This window comes from Peromyscus californicus, unplaced genomic scaffold, assembly GCF_007827085.1.
Source record: "Peromyscus californicus insignis strain IS unplaced genomic scaffold, ASM782708v3 Scaffold_3__1_contigs__length_106647218, whole genome shotgun sequence".
In the NCBI taxonomy this organism is placed as follows: Eukaryota; Metazoa; Chordata; class Mammalia; order Rodentia; family Cricetidae; genus Peromyscus; species Peromyscus californicus.
The window spans coordinates 96,887,170-96,911,811 of record NW_026294551.1 but is presented as its reverse complement, the minus strand read 5'-3'; the positions used below and the strand labels follow the sequence as shown (position 1 = coordinate 96,911,811).

The window sequence follows — 24,642 nt, the reverse complement described above, 5'->3', positions numbered from 1 at the left end:
GAGGAGATGGAGACAGGAGGGTCCCTGAGACTCACTGGCCAGCCAGTCTATTCCACTTGGTATGTCCTGGGCTGGTGAGAAAGCTTGTCTCAAGGCATAGGTGGAGAGTTTCTGAGAAATGACATCTGAGGTTGGCCTCTGGGCTCCACATGCACAAATGTGTACATGCACCCATGCATGTAAACACACACACCCTGAACATTTCACACCAAGTTCAGGCTCAAGGGTCCTTTTGGAGCCCTAGCGGGGATGCATCACCCAGTCTCAGATTAGAAATGAGACAAAGACACATTGTCTTCAAGCTGGAGCCCAGCCCCAGCTCCACCATGAGGCGAATCCCTCTGGAATCCTCATGGCCCCGTGAGAAGCCTCTTTATCGCCGGCCTTCTGAAATCCCTTTTTGTCTCTACCCCTCCGTTCATTCCCCTTCCACTGTCTGCCCTGGAGCAGCCACAGGCACGACAGGGTGGCTCACTTGGTATTTTGGCTACAGCTGCAAGAACACCTTTCGTCAAACTGGCACAAAGAGGAAGAAGGTTTAACCAGTCTCTGGTGTGGTTACCTGTGCTTGTGCTCGGGGTCTCTAGCAGAGGCAATGAAGACATTTTCAAACATTAAACCGTAATGAGCAGGGCAGGAGAACATACTGCTACATCAACGCTCAGCCTGGACTCACTGGGGAAAAAGCGAGGCAGTCCCATCCATCTTGCCGGATCCATGCTGTCATTCACGCTGCACTCCGGTTACATTTGCCCAGCCTGGGTGTACCTGGAAGGCACTGTTAATCAGCACTGTGAAGCACCAACCAATAGAGGGGAGAGCTGTCAATGGGGCTAACTAAGGCAGTGCTCTGTGTGTGAACACGCTTCCAAGTGGAAGCTAATTCTCTGTAGATGAGAATCCCTCACCCCAAAATCCAAATGCCTGGGCACTAGCAAAATGCCACAAATGAAAGTTCCATACCTAAGCTGGGTCAGGGCTCATCAGGAGAGGGCCTGCCTAGAATCCCCCAGTAGGGGCTGGGGTCATGGCTCAGTACCTATCATGGGCAAGCCCGTGGGTTCCATCCCAGTACTGCATAAAGAAAGGGAAAGTCTATACCTGACTCAAAACATAACCATTCTAAATTTATTTTTGCTAAATTGCCTTTGATACGTGTGTAAATGTACATGAAGCATAAACAAATTTTGTGTTTAATGTGGAGTCCTATCTCCAAGGTCACTCATTATGAATTCACAAACATCTTAAAGTCTGCAGATGTCACTAATCGAAAACACTTCTGATCTAACGTGTTTGGGATGAAGGACACTGAAGCCTGCTAATTCTAACAACTGGGATCTCAGGTGGACTTTTCACCAGGACGGGGATCCTGCAGGAGGAAGAGAGGGGCCTGCGGAGTGAATCTGGAATGGGCCCACGTGCTCACATCTGAACACTTGGTCCCAGTTGGTGCCACTATTTGGGGAGGCTGTGGGACTATTAGGGGGTAGGCCTGGTTGGAAAGAAGTACTCACTGAGGGTAGGCCTTTGAAAGTTCTACCTTGGTCCCATTCCATTTCTTTCTGCCTCCTGTCCACTTGGAGGAAACTGCTTTGCTCAAAATCCCACTCTGTTTCTACGGCTCACTGAGACGCAATGGAGCCAAGTGACCGTGGGGTTGCCCAAAGAAGTCACTTCCTTTTTAATTGTCATCCCAGGGATTCGTTGCATTGACAAAAAGTCTCAAGAATGCTAGGAGAGTGCCTGGGGGAAAATTCAGGACAGAAGGGCAAGCCAGAATTGGAGTCCTGAGGTCCAAGGACTGACTACCTAAACTACACGCTCATTGACAACTTCTTACTATACAAAGCTCTGCTGTCTCCATCACACCTAATCAGCTCTGCTCTCATGATGGAAAACAGACACAAAAGTGTAGAAATAAGGGTGTGGCCATGTTGCGATAATTTTTTTTTTTTTTTGACAAACACAAGCAGGAGCCTGTTTGTCCCCATGGGAGTCTCCTAGGGAGCTAGACCTTAATCTGGGGTGATAAGGGTTCCACTATGAAGATGAAGAAGACGCATACCAGATATTTCCTCCATAAAGGTCACTGCTTGACTGTCAGAAGGAAGAGGTTAAAAGCCTCCACACCAATTTGATGGAGAAGATAAACGTCATTCCATCCAATGAGCCAACCACAGGGCTCTTGAGGATGCTGGGCTGCCTCTGCTTTTGGTGCTCTGCCCCGTTCTGTATGCTTGTTCATTTGTTTTTGAGATAGACTCTCGCTATGTAGCCCAGGCTGGCTTCAAACTCACCATCTTCCCACCTCAGACTCCCAAGTGTCAGAATTCCACGTGTCCACCACATCCAGCTTCTGTCTCACTTTTTCTTAATTAAATGCTCTTCTACCTCAGTTTTAGCTCAGATATCTGTTCAGGAAGGACCTACCAGGGGCTTCTCACCCCATCAAGAAACCTTAGCAGCCCAGTCTTGCCTTTCACTACATTCATCTCAACTTGGAACAGTATCCATGACCCAGTCTCTCTGTGCCTATTCAACTACAGAGTACTGAAGGCTCCGCTCAGCTGGGTGTCCACATAGCTCTGAGCCTGGCACGAAAGGGTTAGTTATGACTAGAAAAGTTTACTCACAGCTAAACACTTACTCAAAACTCACCTGTGACAAGAGGTGGGACTGGTTTCGGGTTCTCAGCTTTTGGGTACACACCGGCATCTTGTACAAGGCTTGACGCACCAGCTTCCCAGGCCCTCACCTCAGAGCCCCTCAGCAATAGATCCTTGATGGAGACTGAGGTTCTGCACTTCCAACCAGCTCACAGATGCTGCTGGCCAGGGGTTCACAGTTCACAATGCTCAGCCCCACCAGGGTCCAGAGGTGTCAATGGCATCGGGTGGGGTCAGGACATTGGCACTTTTCCCATCCTTCCTGAGGCTGAAACATGGCTGTGCATTTACTTCCTGTTCTGTGATGTCGCTTGGTTTTAATTATATCCAGACTTGAGCCAAAAGATGTTTACACTTCAAGAGCTGCCCTCGGGGACTTGGAATGGCTTTGACTGGGTCCACAGCAGCAGTCTGAGAGCGTTCTAGAACAGCCCCATCAAAAATTCCACTCACTCACCTCGTGACAGGGAAGCTCCTGGGACACATGTGAACAGGAGGTGAATACTGTGGAGTTCAGCCAAGACCCCTCAGCACTGCCAACACAGCAGGCATCAACCTACTTCCTTGTTGTAAGAGCCCCACAGTACACATAAACATCAACGGATCATACCCATCCTCCTATAGGTACATTGAGGTCTATTACAGGCTGAGTTGCCACAGCTATGAGGGTGTCTGTGATCTGGTGAACATAGCCATTTCCCGTGGGTGAAAAATTTCAGATAGAGAACACACATTACTGGTGACCCCATGGATAGGAAGATGGGCATGGGTAAAATTAGCCGGCAGCCTTAGAACTCGGAAAACACTTAGAGGGAGGGGTCTCTGAGCGAGTGGTAACACCACTGACCTCCAAACCCATAAGTTCTAATTCTCCAGTTCTACGTTTGTGGATGAAACCAGTCACTCATTGAAAATACACTTTTTTATATAGACTTGAGTTGCTGAATTATCAGTAATCCCTAAACAATACATCATAAAAATATAGATAGATAGATGCTAGATAGATAAAAGATAGATAGATAGATAGATAGATAGATAGATAGATAGATAGATAGGGCATTCACATTGCTGTATAGGTAGATAGAGATGGCATTCACATTGCTGTGTTAGGAGTTATAAAGCATCAAGAGATGATGTAGGAAATGGTGGGTTTGTGGGGCTCATATGAGTCTCTGAAACCTGCTGTAGAAGAGATTAGTACTTCCTCGGGCCTGTGTATCTATGGCTTTCCCAAAACTAATCTTCCATGGATCCCAAGAAACAAGGAATCTACTTCTAGATGAGTGTTCTTGTGTCCTGAGTCTGTTCTATGAAGTCTCTCAGGCTGTCATCTTGGGAAAATTTACCTATATGAATACTTGTTTTACTTTAATTTAAAAGAAGAAAAGTTCACCAAAAGTTAAAACAAAAAACACCAGTCATACTGGTCTGAGGTAGCTGTACCTCTACTCAAGGCCTGCAGGGGGCGCCACGGCCTCATGAACTTGGCTCTGGTGAAAGGAATAGGCTGATCTGACTTCCCTGAGATTTCATGACAGGAGAACCCTGGAGGCTCAAAGCTGATAGGCCATGGGAGCCAAGCTGACCACTCCTGCATCCCCAGCCCTGGAGTAGACCCTGGGACAAGCAGGAGATCCCCCTCCCAAAACCTGTCAGCACCCTAGAGAAATTCTTCCAGAAAGAGGCCAGGTAGCCATGCACCATTCTCAGAACCTCCTCCCCTCAGCTCTGAAAGTCCTAGCACATACATGGGGACATATAGCTAGATGGCAGGGCAATCTGCTTTCAAGTCACTGCTCTGGCATTGGGACACTGGGGTGACCTTGAGCAAAGCTCTTGATTGCTGATTCCTCTCCTATGAGAGGTGGCACCAATGACCTCACAGAGTCTTGCGAGGACTTAATGAGGCCAAATGAGGCTTGCCGTGGGGCTGGGTAGAGTGCTTACTGTGCAAGTGTGAGGAGGACACGTTTGGATGCCCAGCACCCGTGCTAACTTGGACTAGTAGCACACATCCGAAACCTCAGCATTCCCATGGGGAGGTGGAAGGTGGAGGCGGGCCAATCAGCCTGGCAACTGCAGAGGACAGGAGACACAGTTTGAAGTAACGTAGAAGGTGAGGACCAGCACACAAACACACACGGAGGCAGGTGTGTGTGTGTGTGTGTGTGTGTGTGTGTGTGTGTGTGTGTGACTACTGTACCACAGTGTCCCTTCCCTTTGTCACCTGCAGCTTGTCACCGCAGTGAACTAAGTGAGTCCAGCTCAGATGGCCCTCCCCTCCCCATCTCCATGCAGCACATGTAGTCGCAGAGAGTCAGAAGTCACATTCCCTGTCCCTTAAATTCCTGAACTCTGAGACATTGGTAGCTAAGGATGGCTCAGGTCAGTGTCCCATACCTCAAGGCCAGCGGGCTAGCAGTACAAAGCACCATGGCAGTAAACCTGCCCTGAGTCTGACCTCCCTCCAGCTGCTCCAGCTGTGAGGCATCCCCCTAGTCAGCACTTTCCAGAGCCAAGAAGGCTGGCAGGTCCTGATAGATTTAAAAAAAAAAAAAAATGGTTGGCAAGCTCAAATTGACCTCCATGTCCAGTTTATCATCCAATCAGCTATGTAACCTTGGGAAAGCGAATGGACCTCTTTGTCTCTGGCCCCACAAGGAAGCCCCCCACTGCAGGGTGCTAGAACAGTGAGGGGCCTTCTCTGGGTCGAGCACCTGGCATGGTGATCAAAAGCAATGCCAGCCAATGGTGAGGATGTTGTGCACTCACACGCAAGAGCTCTGAGCAGCTGCTGATGTCACTACTTGTCACACAAAGACACTGAGGGGAAAGACCCAGACTCCCTCTTTCCCAAGGTCACAAGTGCCAAAGTGGAATGTCTCAGTCTGTCTAGTTTCAGAACTGTTCCATTCAGTTTAGGTTTTGAGATAGGGTCTTGTTAGGTATCCCAGACTGGACACAAACTCATTATCTTCCTGCCTCAGCCTTCCAAGGGCTGAGATCACAGGCATGTACATCCCGTCCTGCCTGCCCCACCCCTGACACACACACACACACACACACACACACACACACACACACACACACACATAAACACACACACACACACACACACGCACGCACGCACGCACGCACGCACGCACGGCCCAGAACTGTTCTTCTTGGCCGTCTATGTCAGAATTTAAATCGTCCCAGGGCCCAGGCCTTAGAAGCAAGCCGTGGACCTTTTGTTCTCCATTCTCTGGAACAACTCGTCATTCCTCAAGAACTGCCACATACACAATCCCTCAAATGAATGCAAAGACTTTGGGACAATCAGGCGAGGTCATAGAGAGGGTTCGGGGGCAAAGATGAAGGATGCCAGCTGCACCTTGGAGCCCCATAATGCAGACAGACACAGCCACCTCCACATCCTGTCCATGGGGCTGTAGTGTCAGACGGAGCTGGATACAAGGCTTGGATCCAACTGTGTGACTGTGGGTGAGTTAGGGTACCCGCATGTGTCTTGGCATCCTCACATGGGAAAGTAGGGCTAATTCCAGGAGAGAACTTGCCAGGAAACATCCTTGCCGAGCCGCATGACATGTGGCTCAAGTTTTTGGCACAAGTGCAAATGAGCCATCAGTTATCACCATCATCTCCACCACCATTACCACCACAATCATCACCATCCCGTTTATCACCATCATCATTCCTCACCATCAGTCACCACTATTCCCACCACTATCAGCGTTACCACTATCTCTGTCACTACCATCATCATGACCACCACCATCATCATACCTCCTCATCAAGATCCCCACCATCATCATTACCATCTTCACTGTCACCATATCACCATTACCACTATAATCACCATAGCCATCATCACTACCACCATCAGTATCAGCACCATAACCACTACCCTCACCATCACCATCACTACCATTATTACTATCATCACCATTATCTTGGCATCATTCTAGAAGACAATGTGGGAAGGTGTAACCATTGCCCTGCTTGCTCCTCAGACAACACATTCCATGGTTTGGAAACCAGGCTCCATCTCCAACACTCACCAAGAGAAGGGACCATCATCTTCTGGGCTTCCTCACTCATCTGTTTTTCATTCACAAAATTCTGTTTCCTCCCTCTTGGGTGCCCACTTGCATCCCTCCTGGTAGGAGCAAAGATGCTCTACAAAGAGCCATTTGTGCTTCTCCCTTTGGCTATCAGACTATTGAAACATTGCAGTGGTCCTCAGGTAACCAGAATTTCCCTCATTCTGGAAAAGGCTGCGGCCATGGTGCCAGCCAGAGGAAGAACCTGTCTCTCAGAAAGAGATGTCACAGTTTGTACAACTTGTCAGATCTCCTCCCAGGAGAGACAAGAGCCTCAACAATGAAGATGGGTCAACAGTGATGTGCAGGACCACGCTTTGATTGGACCTGCATACCTATGTGTTCTTTTATTTAAACCTGAATTTTGTGCCATTACTCAAAGATGGGCTGGAGATCACCAGACTTCTTCTGTGCCTCTTCCCAATGTGGCCACACTGAATAAGTCTCCTTTCTCTGTTTTCTCTTTAATTGGCCAAACATGGAGTAGCTGAACCTTGCTCCTCAGAACAGCTGAGGTCCAGGATCTGACCCTAACATGTTCCTTCACTATAGTAAGGGAAGCCACTTGCTGAGATATGTGCTGCCCTAGAGACAAGTCCATTCATGTGTCAAAGAATGGTATCTCCACTCAGCTACACTACAGGCCTTCCATCAAGCCTGGAGTTCCCCATAACAGCCATGAGAAATTCCAAGGCAGGACAACCCACAAACCCACCACACAATTCCTGTGAGGCTCTAAGTACTTGTCCTAATCCTTGGAGCACGGGGATTTTGTTCCACATCAGTCAGTAACTAACAATCTTCCATCTCACAGGCTTTTGCCTTAGGAGGGGATCAGGAGGCACACTTCAGTCTGTGAGGATTATGAACAGTAAACTGTCACGTGATGAAGTGGCAATCACTGCTCTTCACACTTCAGAGCATGGGGCCTCACAGACAAGGCTATCAGTCTTCAATGTCCAATTAGAAAGGGAGGGGATCAGACCGAATTAGATCCTGAGGGAGTCTTGGGAAGCTCAGGCAACTATAATTCCATGGCACAAATGGGGATAGGGAGAAGGAACTATGGGATTACTCAAGTAAGACTTTCTATAAGGATGTCTGAAACCAGATATGGGAAAGAGTAGCCACTACAAACCAACAGAGATCAAATGTACTTTGATTGACTAATAATGTCTGATGTAAAGCCAGACATGAAGAAGAGTAGCCATTGCAGGATCTGTAGAAATCAAATGTGCTGTGATCTATTAATGATGTCTGCTAGAAGCATGGGAGAGCATGTGGTGGAATGAATATCACACATGCTGCTACTGATGCTTTCTACATGACTCCAGAAGGACAGGGGCCTAGCTGTGGAGGCCCGAGTCTCTGACTCTGACAGTGGGAGTATTTGCAGTGCCCCCACCACAGCATGCTTTGTAAAATGTGTTAAGGGCTCTGCAGGCAAAGCCACAGACCTGATGGTGATTTCTGGGGACAGAGAACTCGGCAACACTGCTGTGTGACTGGTTGCATTGACTCTGAGAGCTGACAGGTTGTGCCTCCCTTACACCATCACTGGAGAGAAACAACGTGAAGCAAGGGATCAGAAGAGGGACTTCCCACCCCCAGGCTGCCTACAGTCTCCAGTGCACTGGGAGCCTGCACTTTCTATTTGCACTAAGCCCCATGAAAACACAGGCAGCCCAGAGAGGCTAGCAAGCTTCCCTTTCCACCACTCACTGACTGGCTAGCCTCTCTCCCAGAAGCTCTTCTCCCAGAAGTCTCCTGAGTCACAGGACATAGGACAGCCTACAGGAATTCATCTTTGTACACAGGGCTGGTGGGCTTAGAAGTAGGACAACAATCAGGGGACACCCGTACCCCATCTTCCGTCCATATGTAGCAAAGTATATGTAGCAAAGCATATATATGCATATATATAACTTCTCATGTAGCTCAGGCTAGCCTCAAACTTGCTATGTAGCCGAGAAAGGCCTTAAACTACTAATCCTCCTCACTCTGTCTCTTGAGCATAGAACGCAGGGCTTTGTGTATATTAGGCTAACGCTCTACCAACTGAGCTATATCCTCCAGCTGGTTCTCCTTAACAGTATGTAAATGTGATCACAATGCATGCCAACATGCAGAACCAAAGCAAGTTCTTCATGCACCTGGATATGGTCTCAGAATCTAGCAACCCCTACATCTGCTCAGCATTAGCACGGAAAGTCAGATTAGAACCAACTACAGGCTCTGTCTTCATCTCAGGCTGAACACTGAGTTCACCATGCCTCTCCCAGTGGTCAGTCTGGCTGGCCAGCAAATGTCACACAAACAGCCATAGGCATCTGCTTACCTCTGCCATGGTGTAGGGGGCCTTTGAAGTCCTGGCCACAAGTGGGGAATGTGGACAGCAGATTTCAACCACCAGCGTGGTTTCAGTGCACTGATTGATGCTCATATGGGAGAACACAGTGGGAATACCCACAGGGCCACCCTGCCCCAGGGCTCACCACACTCAAAGTCTCAGAAATTCTGGTTGGAAAGGCTGAAAAGCCACTGTGATGAAGGACACAGATGGCTTGTGTGGCTTATCGTGGGATGAACAGAATCCCTATCCAATGGGATCTTCATTATCACCACCTATGGTGTTTATCACATACTGTGTCCCCCAGTCTGAAATCTGAAACCCTAGCACCTCACAAGATGACTTGTATTTGATGATAATGTCCTTAAAAGGCATTTCAGATAAAGTTAGTCACTAAGGTCAGTCGTAATCCAATTTGACTGGTGTCCTTACAAGAAGAGGAGACTGGAACATGGACACATACAGAGGAACAATTTAACAGCCTGGGAATCCACCTCCCAGAACTGCTACTCAGGGTTACTCAGAAAAAGACTTCTCAAGAGTGGGGATAGAAAGATTTCTTATCTATAGTAATTCACACATAATCTGAGGGTCATTCTCTTTTATTCTTCCTCAGTATCCTCTAATTCTCTTGTTCTAATTCTGTAGTCCTAAATCTTTAATTCCAATTCTCTCTCACACTACGTCTTTTATCTCTCACACTTCTTCGTCTCTCATACTTTTCTCTCTGCCCATTCAGCTGCATCCCTCACTCAGCACACACACACTCTGACCTCTGCCCAGCTCTTACACAGCAGCTTTTCACACGGCTCTTCACAGCCTCTTTTCACAGACAAACTCTGCACACACAGGACTTACAGTTCCAGGGTCACAAAGCATTTCTTGAGTAAACAATCAGAGACAGAGCCAAACTGATACATGTAAGGAATCACTCGGTTTCTCTCAGGATAGGAAGGTTCCATTGACTAGCCAGTGAGTAATGCTTGGTCAAGCACATAGCCCAAGTGGTTAGCATTCCCACACAGAGAGTGACATTGAAATTCAGGACTTAACAATAACAGTTGGCTGAAGCTTGCGTGGTTGGGGTACGTGCAGAAAGAGAATTACTGCAGGGGGTTTTGTCTACCAAAGTTGCTTCAAGTCTGAACTTGATTCAGCCATAAACACCTGGAACTTGTCTTTGTGTATTCTCTGCAGGGACAGCTAGTCTGTTTTGAATTTGCTCTAAGGTCTTAGCTAAATGTGTAAAAGTCTGTCTTTGTAACTGAAAATACTGTTACTTTCCTGTCAGTTATGAAAAATATTCTAATATTATTTCTATTTATCAGAATTACACAGCTTAAACAGAAATCATCTTCCTGACCATCCACAGCTATATGTGTTGTGATTCTGCCCCCACTCCAGCTGCGTGACCGTACATGTGCAGTTCAGGAGCTAAGCAAAGGGTCCTGCGTCTTATGTCATCAGTGTGTGCTGGTGACTGCATGCACACGGCGTGGTCAGGCAATCGACTCATGCCTGGCATAGCTCTGTAAGCCTACCTGCTCCTTAAAATGCTGGACACAGGCCGGGCGGTGGTGGCGCACGCCTTTAATCCCAGCACTCGGGAGGCAGAGCCAGGCGGATCTCTGTGAGTTCGAGGCCAGCCTGGTCTCCAAAGCGAGTTCCAGGAAAGGCGCAAAGCTACACAGAGAAACCCTGTCTCGAAAAACCAAAAAAAAAAAAAAAAAAAAAAAAAAAAAATGCTGGACACAGACTCCCTCCTCTCTTCTCTGTTCTCTCTTCCTCCCCACTATCTCTTCTCTCTCTCTCTCTCTCTCTCTCTCTCTCTCTCTCTCTCTCTCTCTCTCTCTCTCTGTCCTCTGCATGTGTGTCTCCCCCAGACCTGGCTCTTCTGCCCCCCTCTCCTCCTAATAAAGCTCTGATACTGGGTTTTGTAGTGGCTCTTGACCTTTCTGCATGGTAACCAGCACCACATACCATTTTTAAAACCATCAGTATGTGTGCCCAAAAGATGGAATATTTTTACAAGATAGACACACAAGCAGTGGAGGAAATGGCCATAGCTGTTATTAAGGAAGAAATGAAGTGGTACATGAGAAAAATTACAGACAGAAACAGCCAGTCATTTATAGTCAGTGACTCCACAGCCACTCCAGGTGGGGCTTCCCATCAGAGTTATTCCTCTGGTGGGTTGACCTGTTGAACACCAGGTGTCACCTGCTGTGGTTCCTGCAGGACAACATGAGGGAACATAGGAGAAGGTGCCATCTACAAGCCAAGGGCTGAGTGTAGTGATATTGTGTTCCCCAAAATATTGTGCACCCTAATAAACTTATCCGGGGTCAGAGAACAGAACAGCCACTAGACATAGAGGCCAGAAAATGGTGTCACACACCTTTAATCTCATCACTTAGGAGGCAGAGATCTATCCGGATCTCTGTGAGTTTAAAGCCACACTGGAAACAGCCAGGCATGGTCACTCATGCCTTTAATCCCAGGAAGTGAGCCTTTAATTCCAGGAAGTAATGGCAGAAAGCAGAAAGGTATATAAGGCATGGAAACCAGGAGCTAGAGCCTGGTTAAGCTTTTAGGCTTCTGAGTAACAGTTCAGCTGAGAGTCATTCAGATGAGGACTGAGAGGCTTCCAGTCTGAGGAAACAGGATCAGCTGAGGAATTGGCAAGGTGAGGTAGCTGTGGCTTGTTCTGCTTTTCTGAGCTTTCAATATCCACCCTAATACCTGGCTCGGGTTTGATTTTATTAATACGACCTGTTAAGATTCGTGCTACAGCTGAGGCCTCAAAAGGAAACATTGGAGACACAATGGCCTTGGACTCCATTCCCCAGAAACAGACAAAATAAGTAGCTGTTGTGTAAGCCACATGGGTGTGGTATTCTTTATGGTACTCATGACAGGTAAACACAACAGCTGAGCAGGTCATTTCAGCCCAGCTTGGAGAAGGGGCACAGGCCCAGCACGGGGGAGGCTGAGGCAGGAGGACCATGACTTCCAAGCTAGCCTGGGCTACACAGACAGAATCTGTCTCAAAAATAAACAAGCCAAACAAAACCAAGGCTTGGGGCCTTCCAAGTGGAAGAGCACTTGCCTTGCATAGGCAAGGGCCTGGGATCCATCCCCTGCAGGAAAGAAAACTTTCAAGCTAAGTAAGGTACACACTCTCTCCTCTTCCACGACAAATGGCCACAAGAGATAAGACAGGCACACAGTCAACCATTGATGATACCCTCAAGAGCTGAGGCCGTGTTTCCACCACACTTGTCGTGTGGAGTACGTAGCTGAGAGAGCAAGCAGCTATGCATACATATGTGAAAGCTGATGTTGCCTGTTGACCCATCAGGACTGAGAGGCACCTGGGAAATTGGTAAAGCACACTGCTGTCTATGATGGCTTTTCCAGGGATGGTCTGAGCCCTGGCCCACGGATTACTCTCTTAACATATTCATGACGTAATTGGGAGGAGGTAAGAAGCAGATGGGGCCTGGTTGGTAAAAGCAGACCCCTAGGGGTGGGGAAGCCTGCCTTTGGGAGTTGTATCTTTCCCTGGCCCCTTTCTGTATTTTGTTTCTCTGCATCTGTGATGTGTGCAACTCTGAGCCCACACAATCCTTCCCAGAGGTTGTTTATGCAGGCCTGGACTGCTGAGTTCAGTCCCTTGAAGTTCTCATCTCCATATGAATGCTATGGCTCTTTGTACAAGCATGCACATACACACACGGGGTGGGGGTGTCAGATATAAATAAACAAACAAACTCTTAACTTTTGAAAAGAGGTTTCAAGGCTACATAAGTGGCTTGGTGGCTAAGACAACTTGCTATGCAGGCATAAGGACCTGAGTTCAGATCCCAACACCTACAAATGAAAAGCCAGGCATGACTATATCCATGCCTATAACTACAGCACTGTAGTAAACAGAGGCAGGAGGATTTCTGGAGCTTGCTGGCTTCCAGGCTAGCTCCAGATTCAGTGAGAGATGCTGTCTCAAGGGAATAAAGTAAGCCGAGAAGGACACCCCTTCTAACTCTTCCATGTGTGTATAACATACATCACACGCACACACAGGCACACACATGCACACGCATACTCACACACATGCACACACGCAAGGCCTGACGCTGTTGTTGTTCAAATGTGAAATGTCCCCAACAGGCCCGCATGTTCCAGCACTTGGTCCCCAGCTGCTGATGCTGTTTTGGAAGGCTGTGGAACCTTCAGGCCTAGGCCCTCACTGGCAGGTGAAGCTACTAGGGGTCAGGACTTGATGGTTATAGCCTGACCAGACTTCTGTCCCTAGTCTTTCTGCCTCCTGATCCAAGAGAGGAAGAAGCCATGCCTTGAGCCTGATAATGCACCAGAGTTTCTGACTATCCTGCTCTCTCCTCCCTCATCCTATCACTTGACAGCTCTCTACTGCCCAAATCCACTTAGAAACCAGTGAAGAGCAGAGTGTGGCTGGAGAAGCCAGCAAATACTATTCCCCCCTATCTAGTCATCATCCATCCTGCATCCATCCATCCTCCATCCATCCACCCATCCAGGAATGGAGTCATCTATCCATTCATCTATTAATCCATCCAATTGTCTATCTATCTATCTAGTCAAGCCATTCCACCCATCCATTCATCCATCCACCTATTCTGTCTGTCACTCCATCCATCCATCCATCCACCTATCTGTCCATCACTCCATTCATCCATCCATCCATCCACCTATTCTATCATCACTCCATCTATCCATCCATCCATCCACCTATTCTGTCCATCACTCCATCCAGTCATCCATTCGTCATTAGTCCATTCATTCCATCAATTCATCCATCCACCCAGCTGTTCATCAATCTGTCCATGTATGCATCCATCCATCCATCCATCCATCCATCCATCCATCCATCCATCCATCTGTCCATCCTCTGCATCTCTGAATCCTAAGCTGGTATCCTAGAGCCAGCTGACCTTTCTCATTCTGCATTCATAGTGCCCAGTGAGAATGACTGACCTTGCCCATTCATGTGCCTATGTTTCATCCTAAGTGTGATGATTTGCTACAAGCATGCTTTTCCATGTACCATGCTTTCACTGTCTGGAGCTTCAGATGGTCCAGGTAATCAATAACACTGCAGCTCTGACTCCAAATTAAATAACTAGACATTTATTACCCATTACTAGAAGGCCAGCCGGGAGTCCTGCCTCGGGAGCAGGCGTTTCTTCTCTCTGGCACCCTCAAAGCATCCAGTAGCTTGGATCTGAAGGTACAAATGTCACTCAGCTTTCTGAAAGCAAAGCCTGTCTTCCCTCCAGGATGAACTGGGATGAAAACTGACAAGGCTGTGAAATTTGATCCACCACCCACAAGCCTACACCCCTGAGGGGGAGGTAGCATTTGGCTGTGGACTCCTCTGTCACCTGCTCCTCCTAGAAGGGTGGGGACAAAGAATTTCCGCTCCATGGGCTGCATGCAGATTGTTTTCTCTTCCAAGGAGCCAGGGGAACACATGGACAAGGTTGCCTACAAGTGGGCAGTCAGGTGCTCTTAGGGGGTGAGCAAACGGAACTCTGCTGCTCCCCTGCAGAATGCCAGGGGTCTGACATGAGTGCTGGAGCCAGATGTTCTCTGCATTGACACCTTCGGTCACAACCTTGCATCTTCAGGGAGCCCTTTCAGGGATCAGAAAGCCATGATCCACCACAGTAGCAACTGTCCTACAGCCCTCCAGAGACGACAGTCCAGAATGGCATGCACCAGCTCCCAAGCAGTGGCACCTGGGGCAGATGGGTACAAATCCACCAATCTCTGAAGATCAGATCTCACCATGGGCCCTTCTGCTCCACACGTCAGCAATGAAGAGACACAGCCTACACACTCACTTTGGCCATGTGGGCAAAAGCAGGGGGTCCCCAGATTGCAAGTGACACCCCAGAGTACCTTGTGAGGAAGACACTCTGTCCTCAGGACAATGGAACACTCGTGGTTGGTCCTCATGAGCTGGCTTAGCCATGACATTAGAATCAGTGTCAGCATCTCCCACCCATAGAGAGGGGTGGGATTTTTCAAATCCTCTGAGATGAACTTGAAACACTATGGAGGCTGAGGAGATGGCTCAGCAAAATGTTTGCTGCACAAGGGACCTGAGTTCAATCTCTAAAGCCCACATCAAAAATCAGGTGCAGGGGTGCACATTTGTAATCCCAGAGCTGGGAAACAAAGACAAGACACAGACCCCTGGGGTTCGCTGGACAGCCAGCCAAGTCTACTCAGTGGGTTCCACACCAGAAAGAGATCCCGTCTCAACCAAGGTGGGGCTGGGAGATGCCTGAGTAGGTAAAGCTGGACATGGTGACATAGGCAGAAGATGGGTAGCTGAAACTCCAGATTCTCCATGAGCTCACAGGCAGCTAGTGTGGCTTATCCAGTGGTTAAGAGACCACATCTCAGACAAGATAGGAAGGTAAAGAGTAATATTCGAGGGTTGTCCTCTGATCTCCACATACAATGTAGCATGCATGTGCCTACATTCATATACAGACCCAGAAAAACAGTGGGCACCATTTCAGAACTGATAGTCAAGATTGTCCTCTGGCCTCCATACACACCTACCCATGCACATAAATGAGCATGTGCGCACACACACACACACACAAACAGGCACGCAAGCATAAAAAATATACATCAAATATTCACAGGGATGTTGAGAAGTCACGTTCCATGTTGAAGGTACTGGTAAGTCCCGCATTGATAAATCTAATTAGCTTTATCAACCAAACTTATATGACCACAGAATCATTACTATCATATTAAAAACAAAAATTCTTCTGGAGACCTGAGGGTCTGTGCCACTGCCCAGATCTTCTGGACCCCCACCCCATGAACACTCTCTATCTTAGTCACTATTCTACTGCTATGAAGAGACACCATGACCAAGGCAATTCTTATGAAAGAAAGCATCTAGCTGGAGGGTGGTTTACAGTTTCAGAAATTTAGTCCATTATCATCACGATAGGGAGCCTTGTGGTAGGCCATTCTTATTCAAACAACCACACCGTCTTTGCTCCCCCAACCTGTTTTTCATGATTGAATCACCAGAGCCTAGTTAAGCACTAACATCCCAGGCCTCCCGCTGTGTGTCACCCACATATAGATGCTGCCAAGAGGTCCCTGGACTCCTATCATACTCAGTTAAGGACATCCCTAGCACCTCCTCTGTGTTCCCCAAAACAGCAGCCACCACAAGACACCCACAGGAGACGGACACAGAAGGAACAACGCACAGCTGATGAAAGAGGAAACTGTTCCCGACAGGGTGGAGCTTCTCGTCGAGACTGTTGAGGAGATCTGACTTTCCCTCAAATGTTCTCCAGATAACAGCCACTGGCTTCCTTTCTCCGTTCCCTCCATTGCTCCAAGAGCCTCGGTGTTCCTAGGATCCATAGGCTGTCTGTCTCTCTGAACTCTAAGCTTGTACCACCTGCCCAGGGACACCAGTCTCCAAAAGGCCAACGGTGCGTATCCCGACATCAGCACGGCCCATGTCTGACACTCAGCATGGAATCACTCAGCCGACCGGGCTTTCCAACCCGATCCACACGCAGTCATGTGGTTTACAAACAATGCAGTAGGTGCCATCGTAGCTGGGGAGAGCTGTTGGACTGTTTGCAAGGAAATGGGAGGAGAAGGGTAAGACAGGAAGACTGCATGGAAGGGGCAGTGCCCAGGGCATCCTGCCAACAGGTTTGGTGCGGGACTGGGAAGATGGCTCAGTTAGTAAGGAGCTTGCCTTGCAAGCACCAGGACCTAAATTCAATCCCTAGTACCCATGTAAACCAAAGTCAGGCACGATGTCACGTGCTTTAATCCCAGCGGTGGTGAGAAGGGAGACAGACTCTGCCAAGGCCCACAGGATCAGACTCCATAAACTTCCATCTAATAGTTTATTTAATTGGTAAGAAATCTGTGTGTGTGTGTGTGTGTGTGTGTGTGTGTGTGTGTGTGTGTGTGTGTGTGTGTGTGACGTACACAGTATATTTGATGTGCGTGGGCACCCCCAGGTGACTAAGTCCAGCTATTTAGCCTAGTCATTAGCTAATTGCACAGTTGGCACAAGTCCCCAGGGGCTTCCCATACATTATACACCCAGAAGACTGAGTGGCATGGTTCTGGAGCACCGGGGTCAGTGATGAGGATCTCACATCTGACGAGGGCACTGGGTATCCACACAGCAGGCAGGCACCTCTGTGAGCCTTTGCTGGGAAACTTATCTGTTAAGACTGCAGGCGTGTGGCAGCCTCATTATCAACAGAAGAGCAGAATTCCTGTGGTCCCAAGCTGTAGCCAAGCCCAGATCACTGTCTTTGTGACCAGGCCTTGGCAAGTTATAAAATCTCCCAAACTCACTTTCACCATCTCAGTGGTGAGAACAACAGACAGTTACTCAGTGGATTGTTGAAAATACAGAAAAGAAAGCATTTGGCAGACTTGGCCCAATACCTAGTAAATATTAACTCCTTCTCCTAACATGACCTGTCACTGTGACTATGTCAAAACCATAGCTCCAGGAAGGGCTGGGATGTTGCTCAGTTCACAGAGTGCTTGCCTTGCATGCACAGAACCCTGGGTTTCATCCCTAGGTATAGGAGCACATGACTGTAATTCCAGCCCTCAGACAGTGGGAACAGGATGATCAGAAGTTCAAGGCTAGCCTGGGCTACATGGGATCCCCTATCAGCACACACACACACACACACACACACACACACACACACACACACACACACACACGAGCCCTCGAGCTCACACACACACTACAGCTCTGTGGCATCTGAGTGGCTCTAAGCCGAGATGGTGGTGATGCCCGGTAAAAGATACAGAAGAGCTAGGAAGTTCAGTGAGCCATGTGTGCCCTCCTCCCAGACCAAGTTCAAAGGGCTGTTTGGCTCTTGACTTTGACAAGAGGGAAACCAGGGTGACAGCAGCCTTTTCAGTGGGGATTAAAGGCAGCCCCATGGGGAGTTAGTGACAAGATGCCCACCTTCCAAACCAGCAGGGAAACACAGAATCAATCACCTCTGCTGAAGGGGCCAGTCTTTGTACCATGAGATTTTTTTTTTAAATGGCAGATCAAACACATCCATTAGGGCAAACATGCTTCTGTAAAAATCCTCTATTAAAACACTGAGATCCTTAGACCATGGGAGCAAAGCCAGGCCATATGCTCCTTCTGAGACTCCTGCCTCAGCAGGACGTGAGGAAAAAGGAGCTGGCAGATGTGCTCTGGCCCCAGAGAGACAGCAAGAGCCGTGTCAGAAAACTACATGCTGGGGACGACAATTGTCTGATGCCCTTGGAGTTTCAACGGACCGAAAGTATATAAAATACAGGCCGGGGAGACAGCTCTACCTGTGAAATGCGTAGTGTAAAAGTGTGAGAACCTGAGTCGGATTCGCAGAATCCACGTGTAAAAAGCCGTGTGTGATGCAGAGGCAGAGACAGGTGGACCCTTGTGACTTGTGGGCCAGCCTGGCCTACTTGGCAAATTTCAGACTAGTGAAGGACTGTCTCAAAAAGCAAGGTAGGGCTGGTGAGATGGCTCAGCGTGCAAAGGAGCTTGCAGCCAAGCCTGACAGTCCCCAGGGCTTGGATGGTAGAAGGAAAGAACTGACTCCCACAAATTGTCCTTTGACCTCCACACCTGTGCTAGGGTATGCACATACCCACACACATGTACACAATAAATATGATTTTAAAAAAAAAAAAAAAAAAAAAGCAAGGTGGCCAGTACCTGAAGAAGAACAGCACTCAAGGTTGACATCTGTGAATGTATGTGTGTGTGAGTGTGTGCACGTGTATGTATGTGTGCGCACGCGCGCATTTAGTCAAAAGTTTTCTCTGGTCCCATCCGGCCCTGTGGTCCTGCAGCTGCACTCAGAGGCTTAATATTATTTACAAACTGTATGGCCTATGGCAGGCCTCATGCTAGCTAGCTCTTATCTCTTAAATTAACCCATTTCTATTCATCTATGTTTTGCCACGTGTTCTGTGGTTTACTGGTCTAATGGCATGTTGCTCCTTGGGCAGTAGGCTGGTGTCTCTCCAGACTTTGCCTTTCTTCTTTCTTTCTCTCTCCTTGGATTTCCCACCTGCCTCTAAGCTGCCTTGCTATAGGCCAAAGCAACTTATTTATTAACCAATGGGAACAACATATATTCACAGCATAGAGAAAGACATCCCTCAGCACGTATATGTATGTGGGTGGGTGGGTGGGTGTGTGGGTATGTGGGTGTGGGTGTGTATGAAGCACAAATGTTGACCAGTAACAGCATCTATTCATCTATCCATACATCCATCCACCTATCCATCTATCTGTCAATCAATATGCTCATCCATCTATCCATCTTTCTATTCACCCATCTATCCACCCACCCATCCATCCATCCATATGTTCATCCATCCCCATTCATCCATGCACACATCCATCTGTCTATCCATCAATATACCTATCTATCCATTATTCTATCCATCCATCCATCCATCCATCCATCCATCAACTCACTCACACATACATGCATATGCCAACCCAGCCCTACCCAGACATCCACCCACCCAACACCCACCAAGCTTCTTCTCCTATACCAAGATGCTGAGAACTTGATGAACTACAAAGATGAGGTGCAAAAATCATCAAATGTAAGAATCTCCCCTTGGCACAGAAACAGATGCGTAAAGCAATTTAAAATGCGGGTGTGGCAAGGAGCCTCAGGACCTGGCGGGGTGGGGCAGACATGCTGAGGTGCCAGGTGAGGCTCCGCCTTCCATTTGACAGGTATTCACTAGGACTCTTCAAACTATGCTACCAAAGCCGCCCTTCTCTTGGAGCTTCTGAATAAGCCAATGGATAAAAATGACAACAAGAAAGAAGAGTTACTTCAGAGCACACAGAGCCATGAAGAGTGAACTCTTAAGCGCTAGAGAAGCAAGTCTGAAGCAGAAGAGTCCTCAGTGGGAGTCAGGCTGGGTCTAAGGGCATGAGGACCAGGGAGACAGAGAAGCAAGTTCAGAAAGCTGACTGGGGCCAGCTCATGCTGACACATTTAGATGCTATACTTAGAGCAAGCAGTAACTTGCTGGGGATCTTGGACAAGGTGATTCCAGGTAGCTCTGCTAAGGCTTGATGGTGCTATCGGTTCCTGGAGGGGGCTCATGCCCACATGGACGGCAACAGTACCTTCACAGCAGACAGGAGCTACTGTGGGGGTCAGATGGTAAGTTCTGTGTGGTCACAGGGCTAATTGATGGCTGATACCAGCTGTGAGTGGGAAAGAGCAGACCCTCTGCAGGGAAAAAATGAGGAAGGTGGTCCCAGCCTGTCACATAGCAGAAGTAGAAAGCCAACAGCCAGTGGAAGGAGGCAGACTCAACAGAAATGGAGAACAGCCACCAGTCTGAGAAGTCACAAAGAGGCCTGGACCTAGAAGGTGGTGCCTGCCCAGTATGCGTGCTCAACTCCCTCCTCAAGGAAGCATCACACCTGGATTCCCACCCTCGTCTTTTCTCCGGTGACCTGGAAGCCTCGTGTGACTTGCTTGCCTTTCCAAGCACGAAGCTCCTCACCTGAGTAAGGTTTAGGGGTAACCTTTCTCTCTGAGGTATCAGGAGGCTTTCACAGATTGTTTCTGCAAAGATCTGGGACACGGTGGGTGCTCAACAAACATTGGACCCCAGTCCCCGTTCTGAAGGTTCCCCTGTGCCTCCTGTCTGGTCCAGTGCTCTGCAGTGAGGAGAGAAAGAGGATGACAGGAGAGAGTATTGTGCACCCGAGGGATGCTGGCAGGGAGAGAAGGTGCCGTGGCAATCACATTCTAGCTTTGTTTTCTGTGTGATGGTGAATATGAGAATCAGGAAAACAGGAGTCCATCAGAGCTCAGGGGAGGTAGGCACAGGCGGTGATCAAGGGAGTCACCCACTGCAACCGGAAGACTAGCCAGGGATTTCATCCTTCCCGAAGGGACTCCAGCCCCAGACACACTCTCTCCCACCCAAAGTGCCCTGAGGGAACCATGAGATCTCAGCAGATCTCAGGGGGGAGAGGAATGTTCTCAGGAGGCTAGCCTCTTCACACCAGCATCAGTCCCCACTCACAGCTATGCCTTAGAAACACACCCCTACTGAGGAGACTGAGCCATTTGAAAGGTGGGACCTGTCTGGGAGCCTGTGTGGGCAGCCCCAGGCCCCTGAGAGCTTGAGCAGATGGGGTGGGAATCAGCTCCCAGGCAGAGGAGGGAGTTGTGATCTCTGGGAAGCCAGGCAGAGTCTGCCGTGGAGGCAGGCTTGCCTGTGCCACCTTCGCCAGCCATTCCTCCACCTCACCTGCCAGTCCCCATGCTTCTGGGGACCTTCATGTCCAGCTCTGTGAGCCTGTCCTTGGCAGGATGAGCAGCGCCACAGAGTCTGCCCTCTGCTCGGCGAGTGAAGCTCCCAGAAGCCAGGACTCGGGGTCGGGTAAAAGGATGAGAAAAACGGAGGTCACCTTGACCTCGACTGCAGATCAGACAACCAGTCAGACTCTGGCTCCTCAGCCTTGTGAAGGAAAAGCAGGTAATGCCACTCTCATGTCAGGAAGCTGCCCGTATTTCCTCATCCCCAACCAAGGAGCTTTCGACGTCTCACAGAGCTCTGAGAGCTTCAAACACTGGGGAGGGCCAGGCTGCGGCCGGGTCTTTCAGAACTCTGTCACTATGCCAGTGTGTAAGTGTCCAGGCCTGGGAAACTGAGAGAAGCCTCAACACATGAAGGAACCAGGCTGCAGAGGGCATAGATAGGAGTAAGTTACCTACTTCTCTGGACTTCTACCCTGTGTGGACAGGGGAAGGTTGTCAGGCCTCTGTTTTCCAGGGCGACAGGACCTCTGAGAGTGGTCACAGAGTCCAACAATAGATCCAGTGAGACGAATTTGTCGGCCCTGACACAGACCAGACAGACAGACAGACAGACAGACAGAGTCAAACAAACCTGTTTAATCAACAAAACAAGAGACTTGCTGGGTTCAACCCAATCCCTATCCCAGCTCCAGGCTCTGCAGAGAGTAGAGTAGCCTTGGCTGGCCACAGAGAAGGTAGGTGCTTACAGAGGATAGGCAATGGTTCAAACACTCCCTGCTCATGGTCTCCAGCCTGGGTGCTAACCCTGAGCCCAGTAGCTGCACAGGAAGTCCAATAAGAGAGCAGTACCCTCCATCCCAGTCTCATCCCAGTCTCACAACCTCCAACACGCCTCTGACAGGCAGCCACATCACACAGACAGGACCTGGGCCTGGCAAAGGCTGCTGCTTGACATGACTCCCAAGACTCATCCAGGCTGCAGCCTGTATCAGAGCCTCCTTCCCTTCCAGGCTGTGTAAGACTGTATGGGCCACAGTTTGTGTTCTGGTTCCTTGATGAACGTTGAGCTGATCTCCCGCTCTGGGCTGCTGTGCACAGGACCACTTTGAATGATATTTCTTAAACCTACTTGAGTCTTTGTTTTAGATAGAGATGCTGGACTATACAGTCACCCATTTCACTGCTAGACTGTTTCATGTGAGAGAAGCCAGACATGAAAGCTCATCTATGAGCTTTGATTTTGCTTATATGAACTAGCCAGAAGGGTAAACCCAGGGAAGCAAGAGACAGGTGGTTGCCAGGGACCGGAGAGAGGCAGGGAGGGGAACAGGTGCAGGGCTCTGCATTGGAGAGATGGAGATGCTTTGGCAGTAACAGAGGTGGTGGTTACATCTTACTGCAAATGTACTAACGCCATATTTTAAATAGCTAATGTTATAGATGTGAGTCTCACTTCCATAAATATATATTAAAGCTGGGAGTTGGCTCAACCAAAGAATGCTTGTCTTTCAAGCATGAGGACCTGAATTTGACCCTCAGAACCCACATTAAAAAATTACTGTGCATAATGGTATAACTCTTGTAATCCCACAGTTAGGGAGGGAGGTACAGGTGCGGCTTTGGGGCTCACTCTCCAACCATCCTAACCTACTTGTCAAGTACCAGGTCAGTGAGAGACTCTGTCGAGTAAAACAAAACAAGGTATATGATGCTTTGAGGGGTGATTGCTGAAGCTGTCCTCTGGCATCCATATGCACACATACACACGCGCGCACACACACACACACATACATGTACGCACACATGTGCATACACACATACATATATACCTGCACACATCCACACACGGGGGGGGGGTGGGGCACGTGAATGCCTCTACCAGTGACTCACGACTAGCAGCCAATCAGAAGAGTTACAGAGGGGAAGGTGATGAATGGCGACCCCGCTGGCAGGAAGAGCGAGGGGGGCAGGAAGGTACCCCAGTCCCGTCACACAGCAGTCCCTCACATACAGTGAAAGCCTACTGTCTATACACCAATCTTAGAGGGGAAAATCCCTACATTTGTATTAATTTTGCTCCACAGGTTTTAATTGAAGAAAGAATATGGCGTCATAGGGGAAATAAACGTTTACCTCATCCATTTGAAAGCCACATGGCGTCACTAGAAACTACATTAGTTCCTCGCTAAGCAACAGTAATGAGGTAGAGTTGGAATCAATAAATGGATCATTGCCCCGAGGCATAGATCCATTTGGTGCAATTGTGTTCCCCTAAGGCAGAGCTGTGGTACCGCCAGCAGCAACAAGGTGGAGTGAGGCTGGATATGGCAATCGAGCCTGTGGTTCCTTCATGACAAGCAGCCCATGATGCCCAAGGAACCAACTCTTCAGACACCTACTTGCAACCCTGGCAAAATGTACTCCATCTTTAGAGCTCATCCATCACAGATAATCAAGAGCTTTTCATTCACCTGTGAGCCTTCAATGGTCTATTAACAGTGACTGTTTTAGATAAAGAGCGAATGGTGCTGTGGTTGATTAGCAATGTCTGCCTTGGGCACTGGAATCAGAGTTCTGTGTCTGATGACAAGTATGTGTCCAGTAGGCTCAAGAGTCCCTACTATAAGTGGAAAGTGACATCCAGAGGTCCAAAGGTCACCAGTACCAATGGCAATTTGCCTTCCCTCCTTCCCATGTTGACAACATGGTTGTGCTGATTAAGCAAGCAAAAAAAGCGCATTGGTACAGAAGACTGACTTACCTCCTCGTTTCCAATAAATACAACATCTTCACCTAGATATAGTGAGTGCTTACCTGACTCTCAACCAGGCTGGGAGGCGGAGACAGCGGATCCTGTATGAAAAAAAAAGAAAAACACAAAGACAAGGAAGGTTTAGTTTTTAAGAAACAATTACTTTCAGTTTGTTTTTCTCACAGGTGCAGTAGCTACATTACTTTGAAAGAAATATTTATCCATTCGTTCTAAAGTGTTTGTTGAGGGAGTAATAAATGACAATAGGTTGCAGGATCCTTATTTTTAACAAGACGACAAGTGTCTGGACTTGTCAGGAAGAAAAGACGGGATGGTATTGAAATAAGAATGTCACTGTGTGCAGTGACCAGGAGGGGCCAGA

At 48.5% G+C, this 24,642-nt stretch overlaps 1 protein-coding gene across 22 annotated transcripts in view; it reads right to left on the bottom strand.

The window, feature by feature from the left end:
- Rbfox1 (RNA binding fox-1 homolog 1) overlaps positions 1-24,642 on the bottom strand; it is a 2,167,575-nt gene that overhangs the window by 2,011,077 nt on the left and 131,856 nt on the right. For 21 of the 22 annotated variants that reach the window (XM_052759361.1, XM_052759367.1, XM_052759363.1 and 18 more), the window contains exon 2: positions 24,323-24,361. The exons of the other annotated variant lie outside the window; for it this stretch is intronic. In XM_052759361.1, the coding sequence (XP_052615321.1) occupies positions 24,323-24,361 (39 nt within the window). The remainder of the gene's footprint in view (positions 1-24,322; positions 24,362-24,642) is intronic. 22 annotated transcript variants of the gene reach the window in all.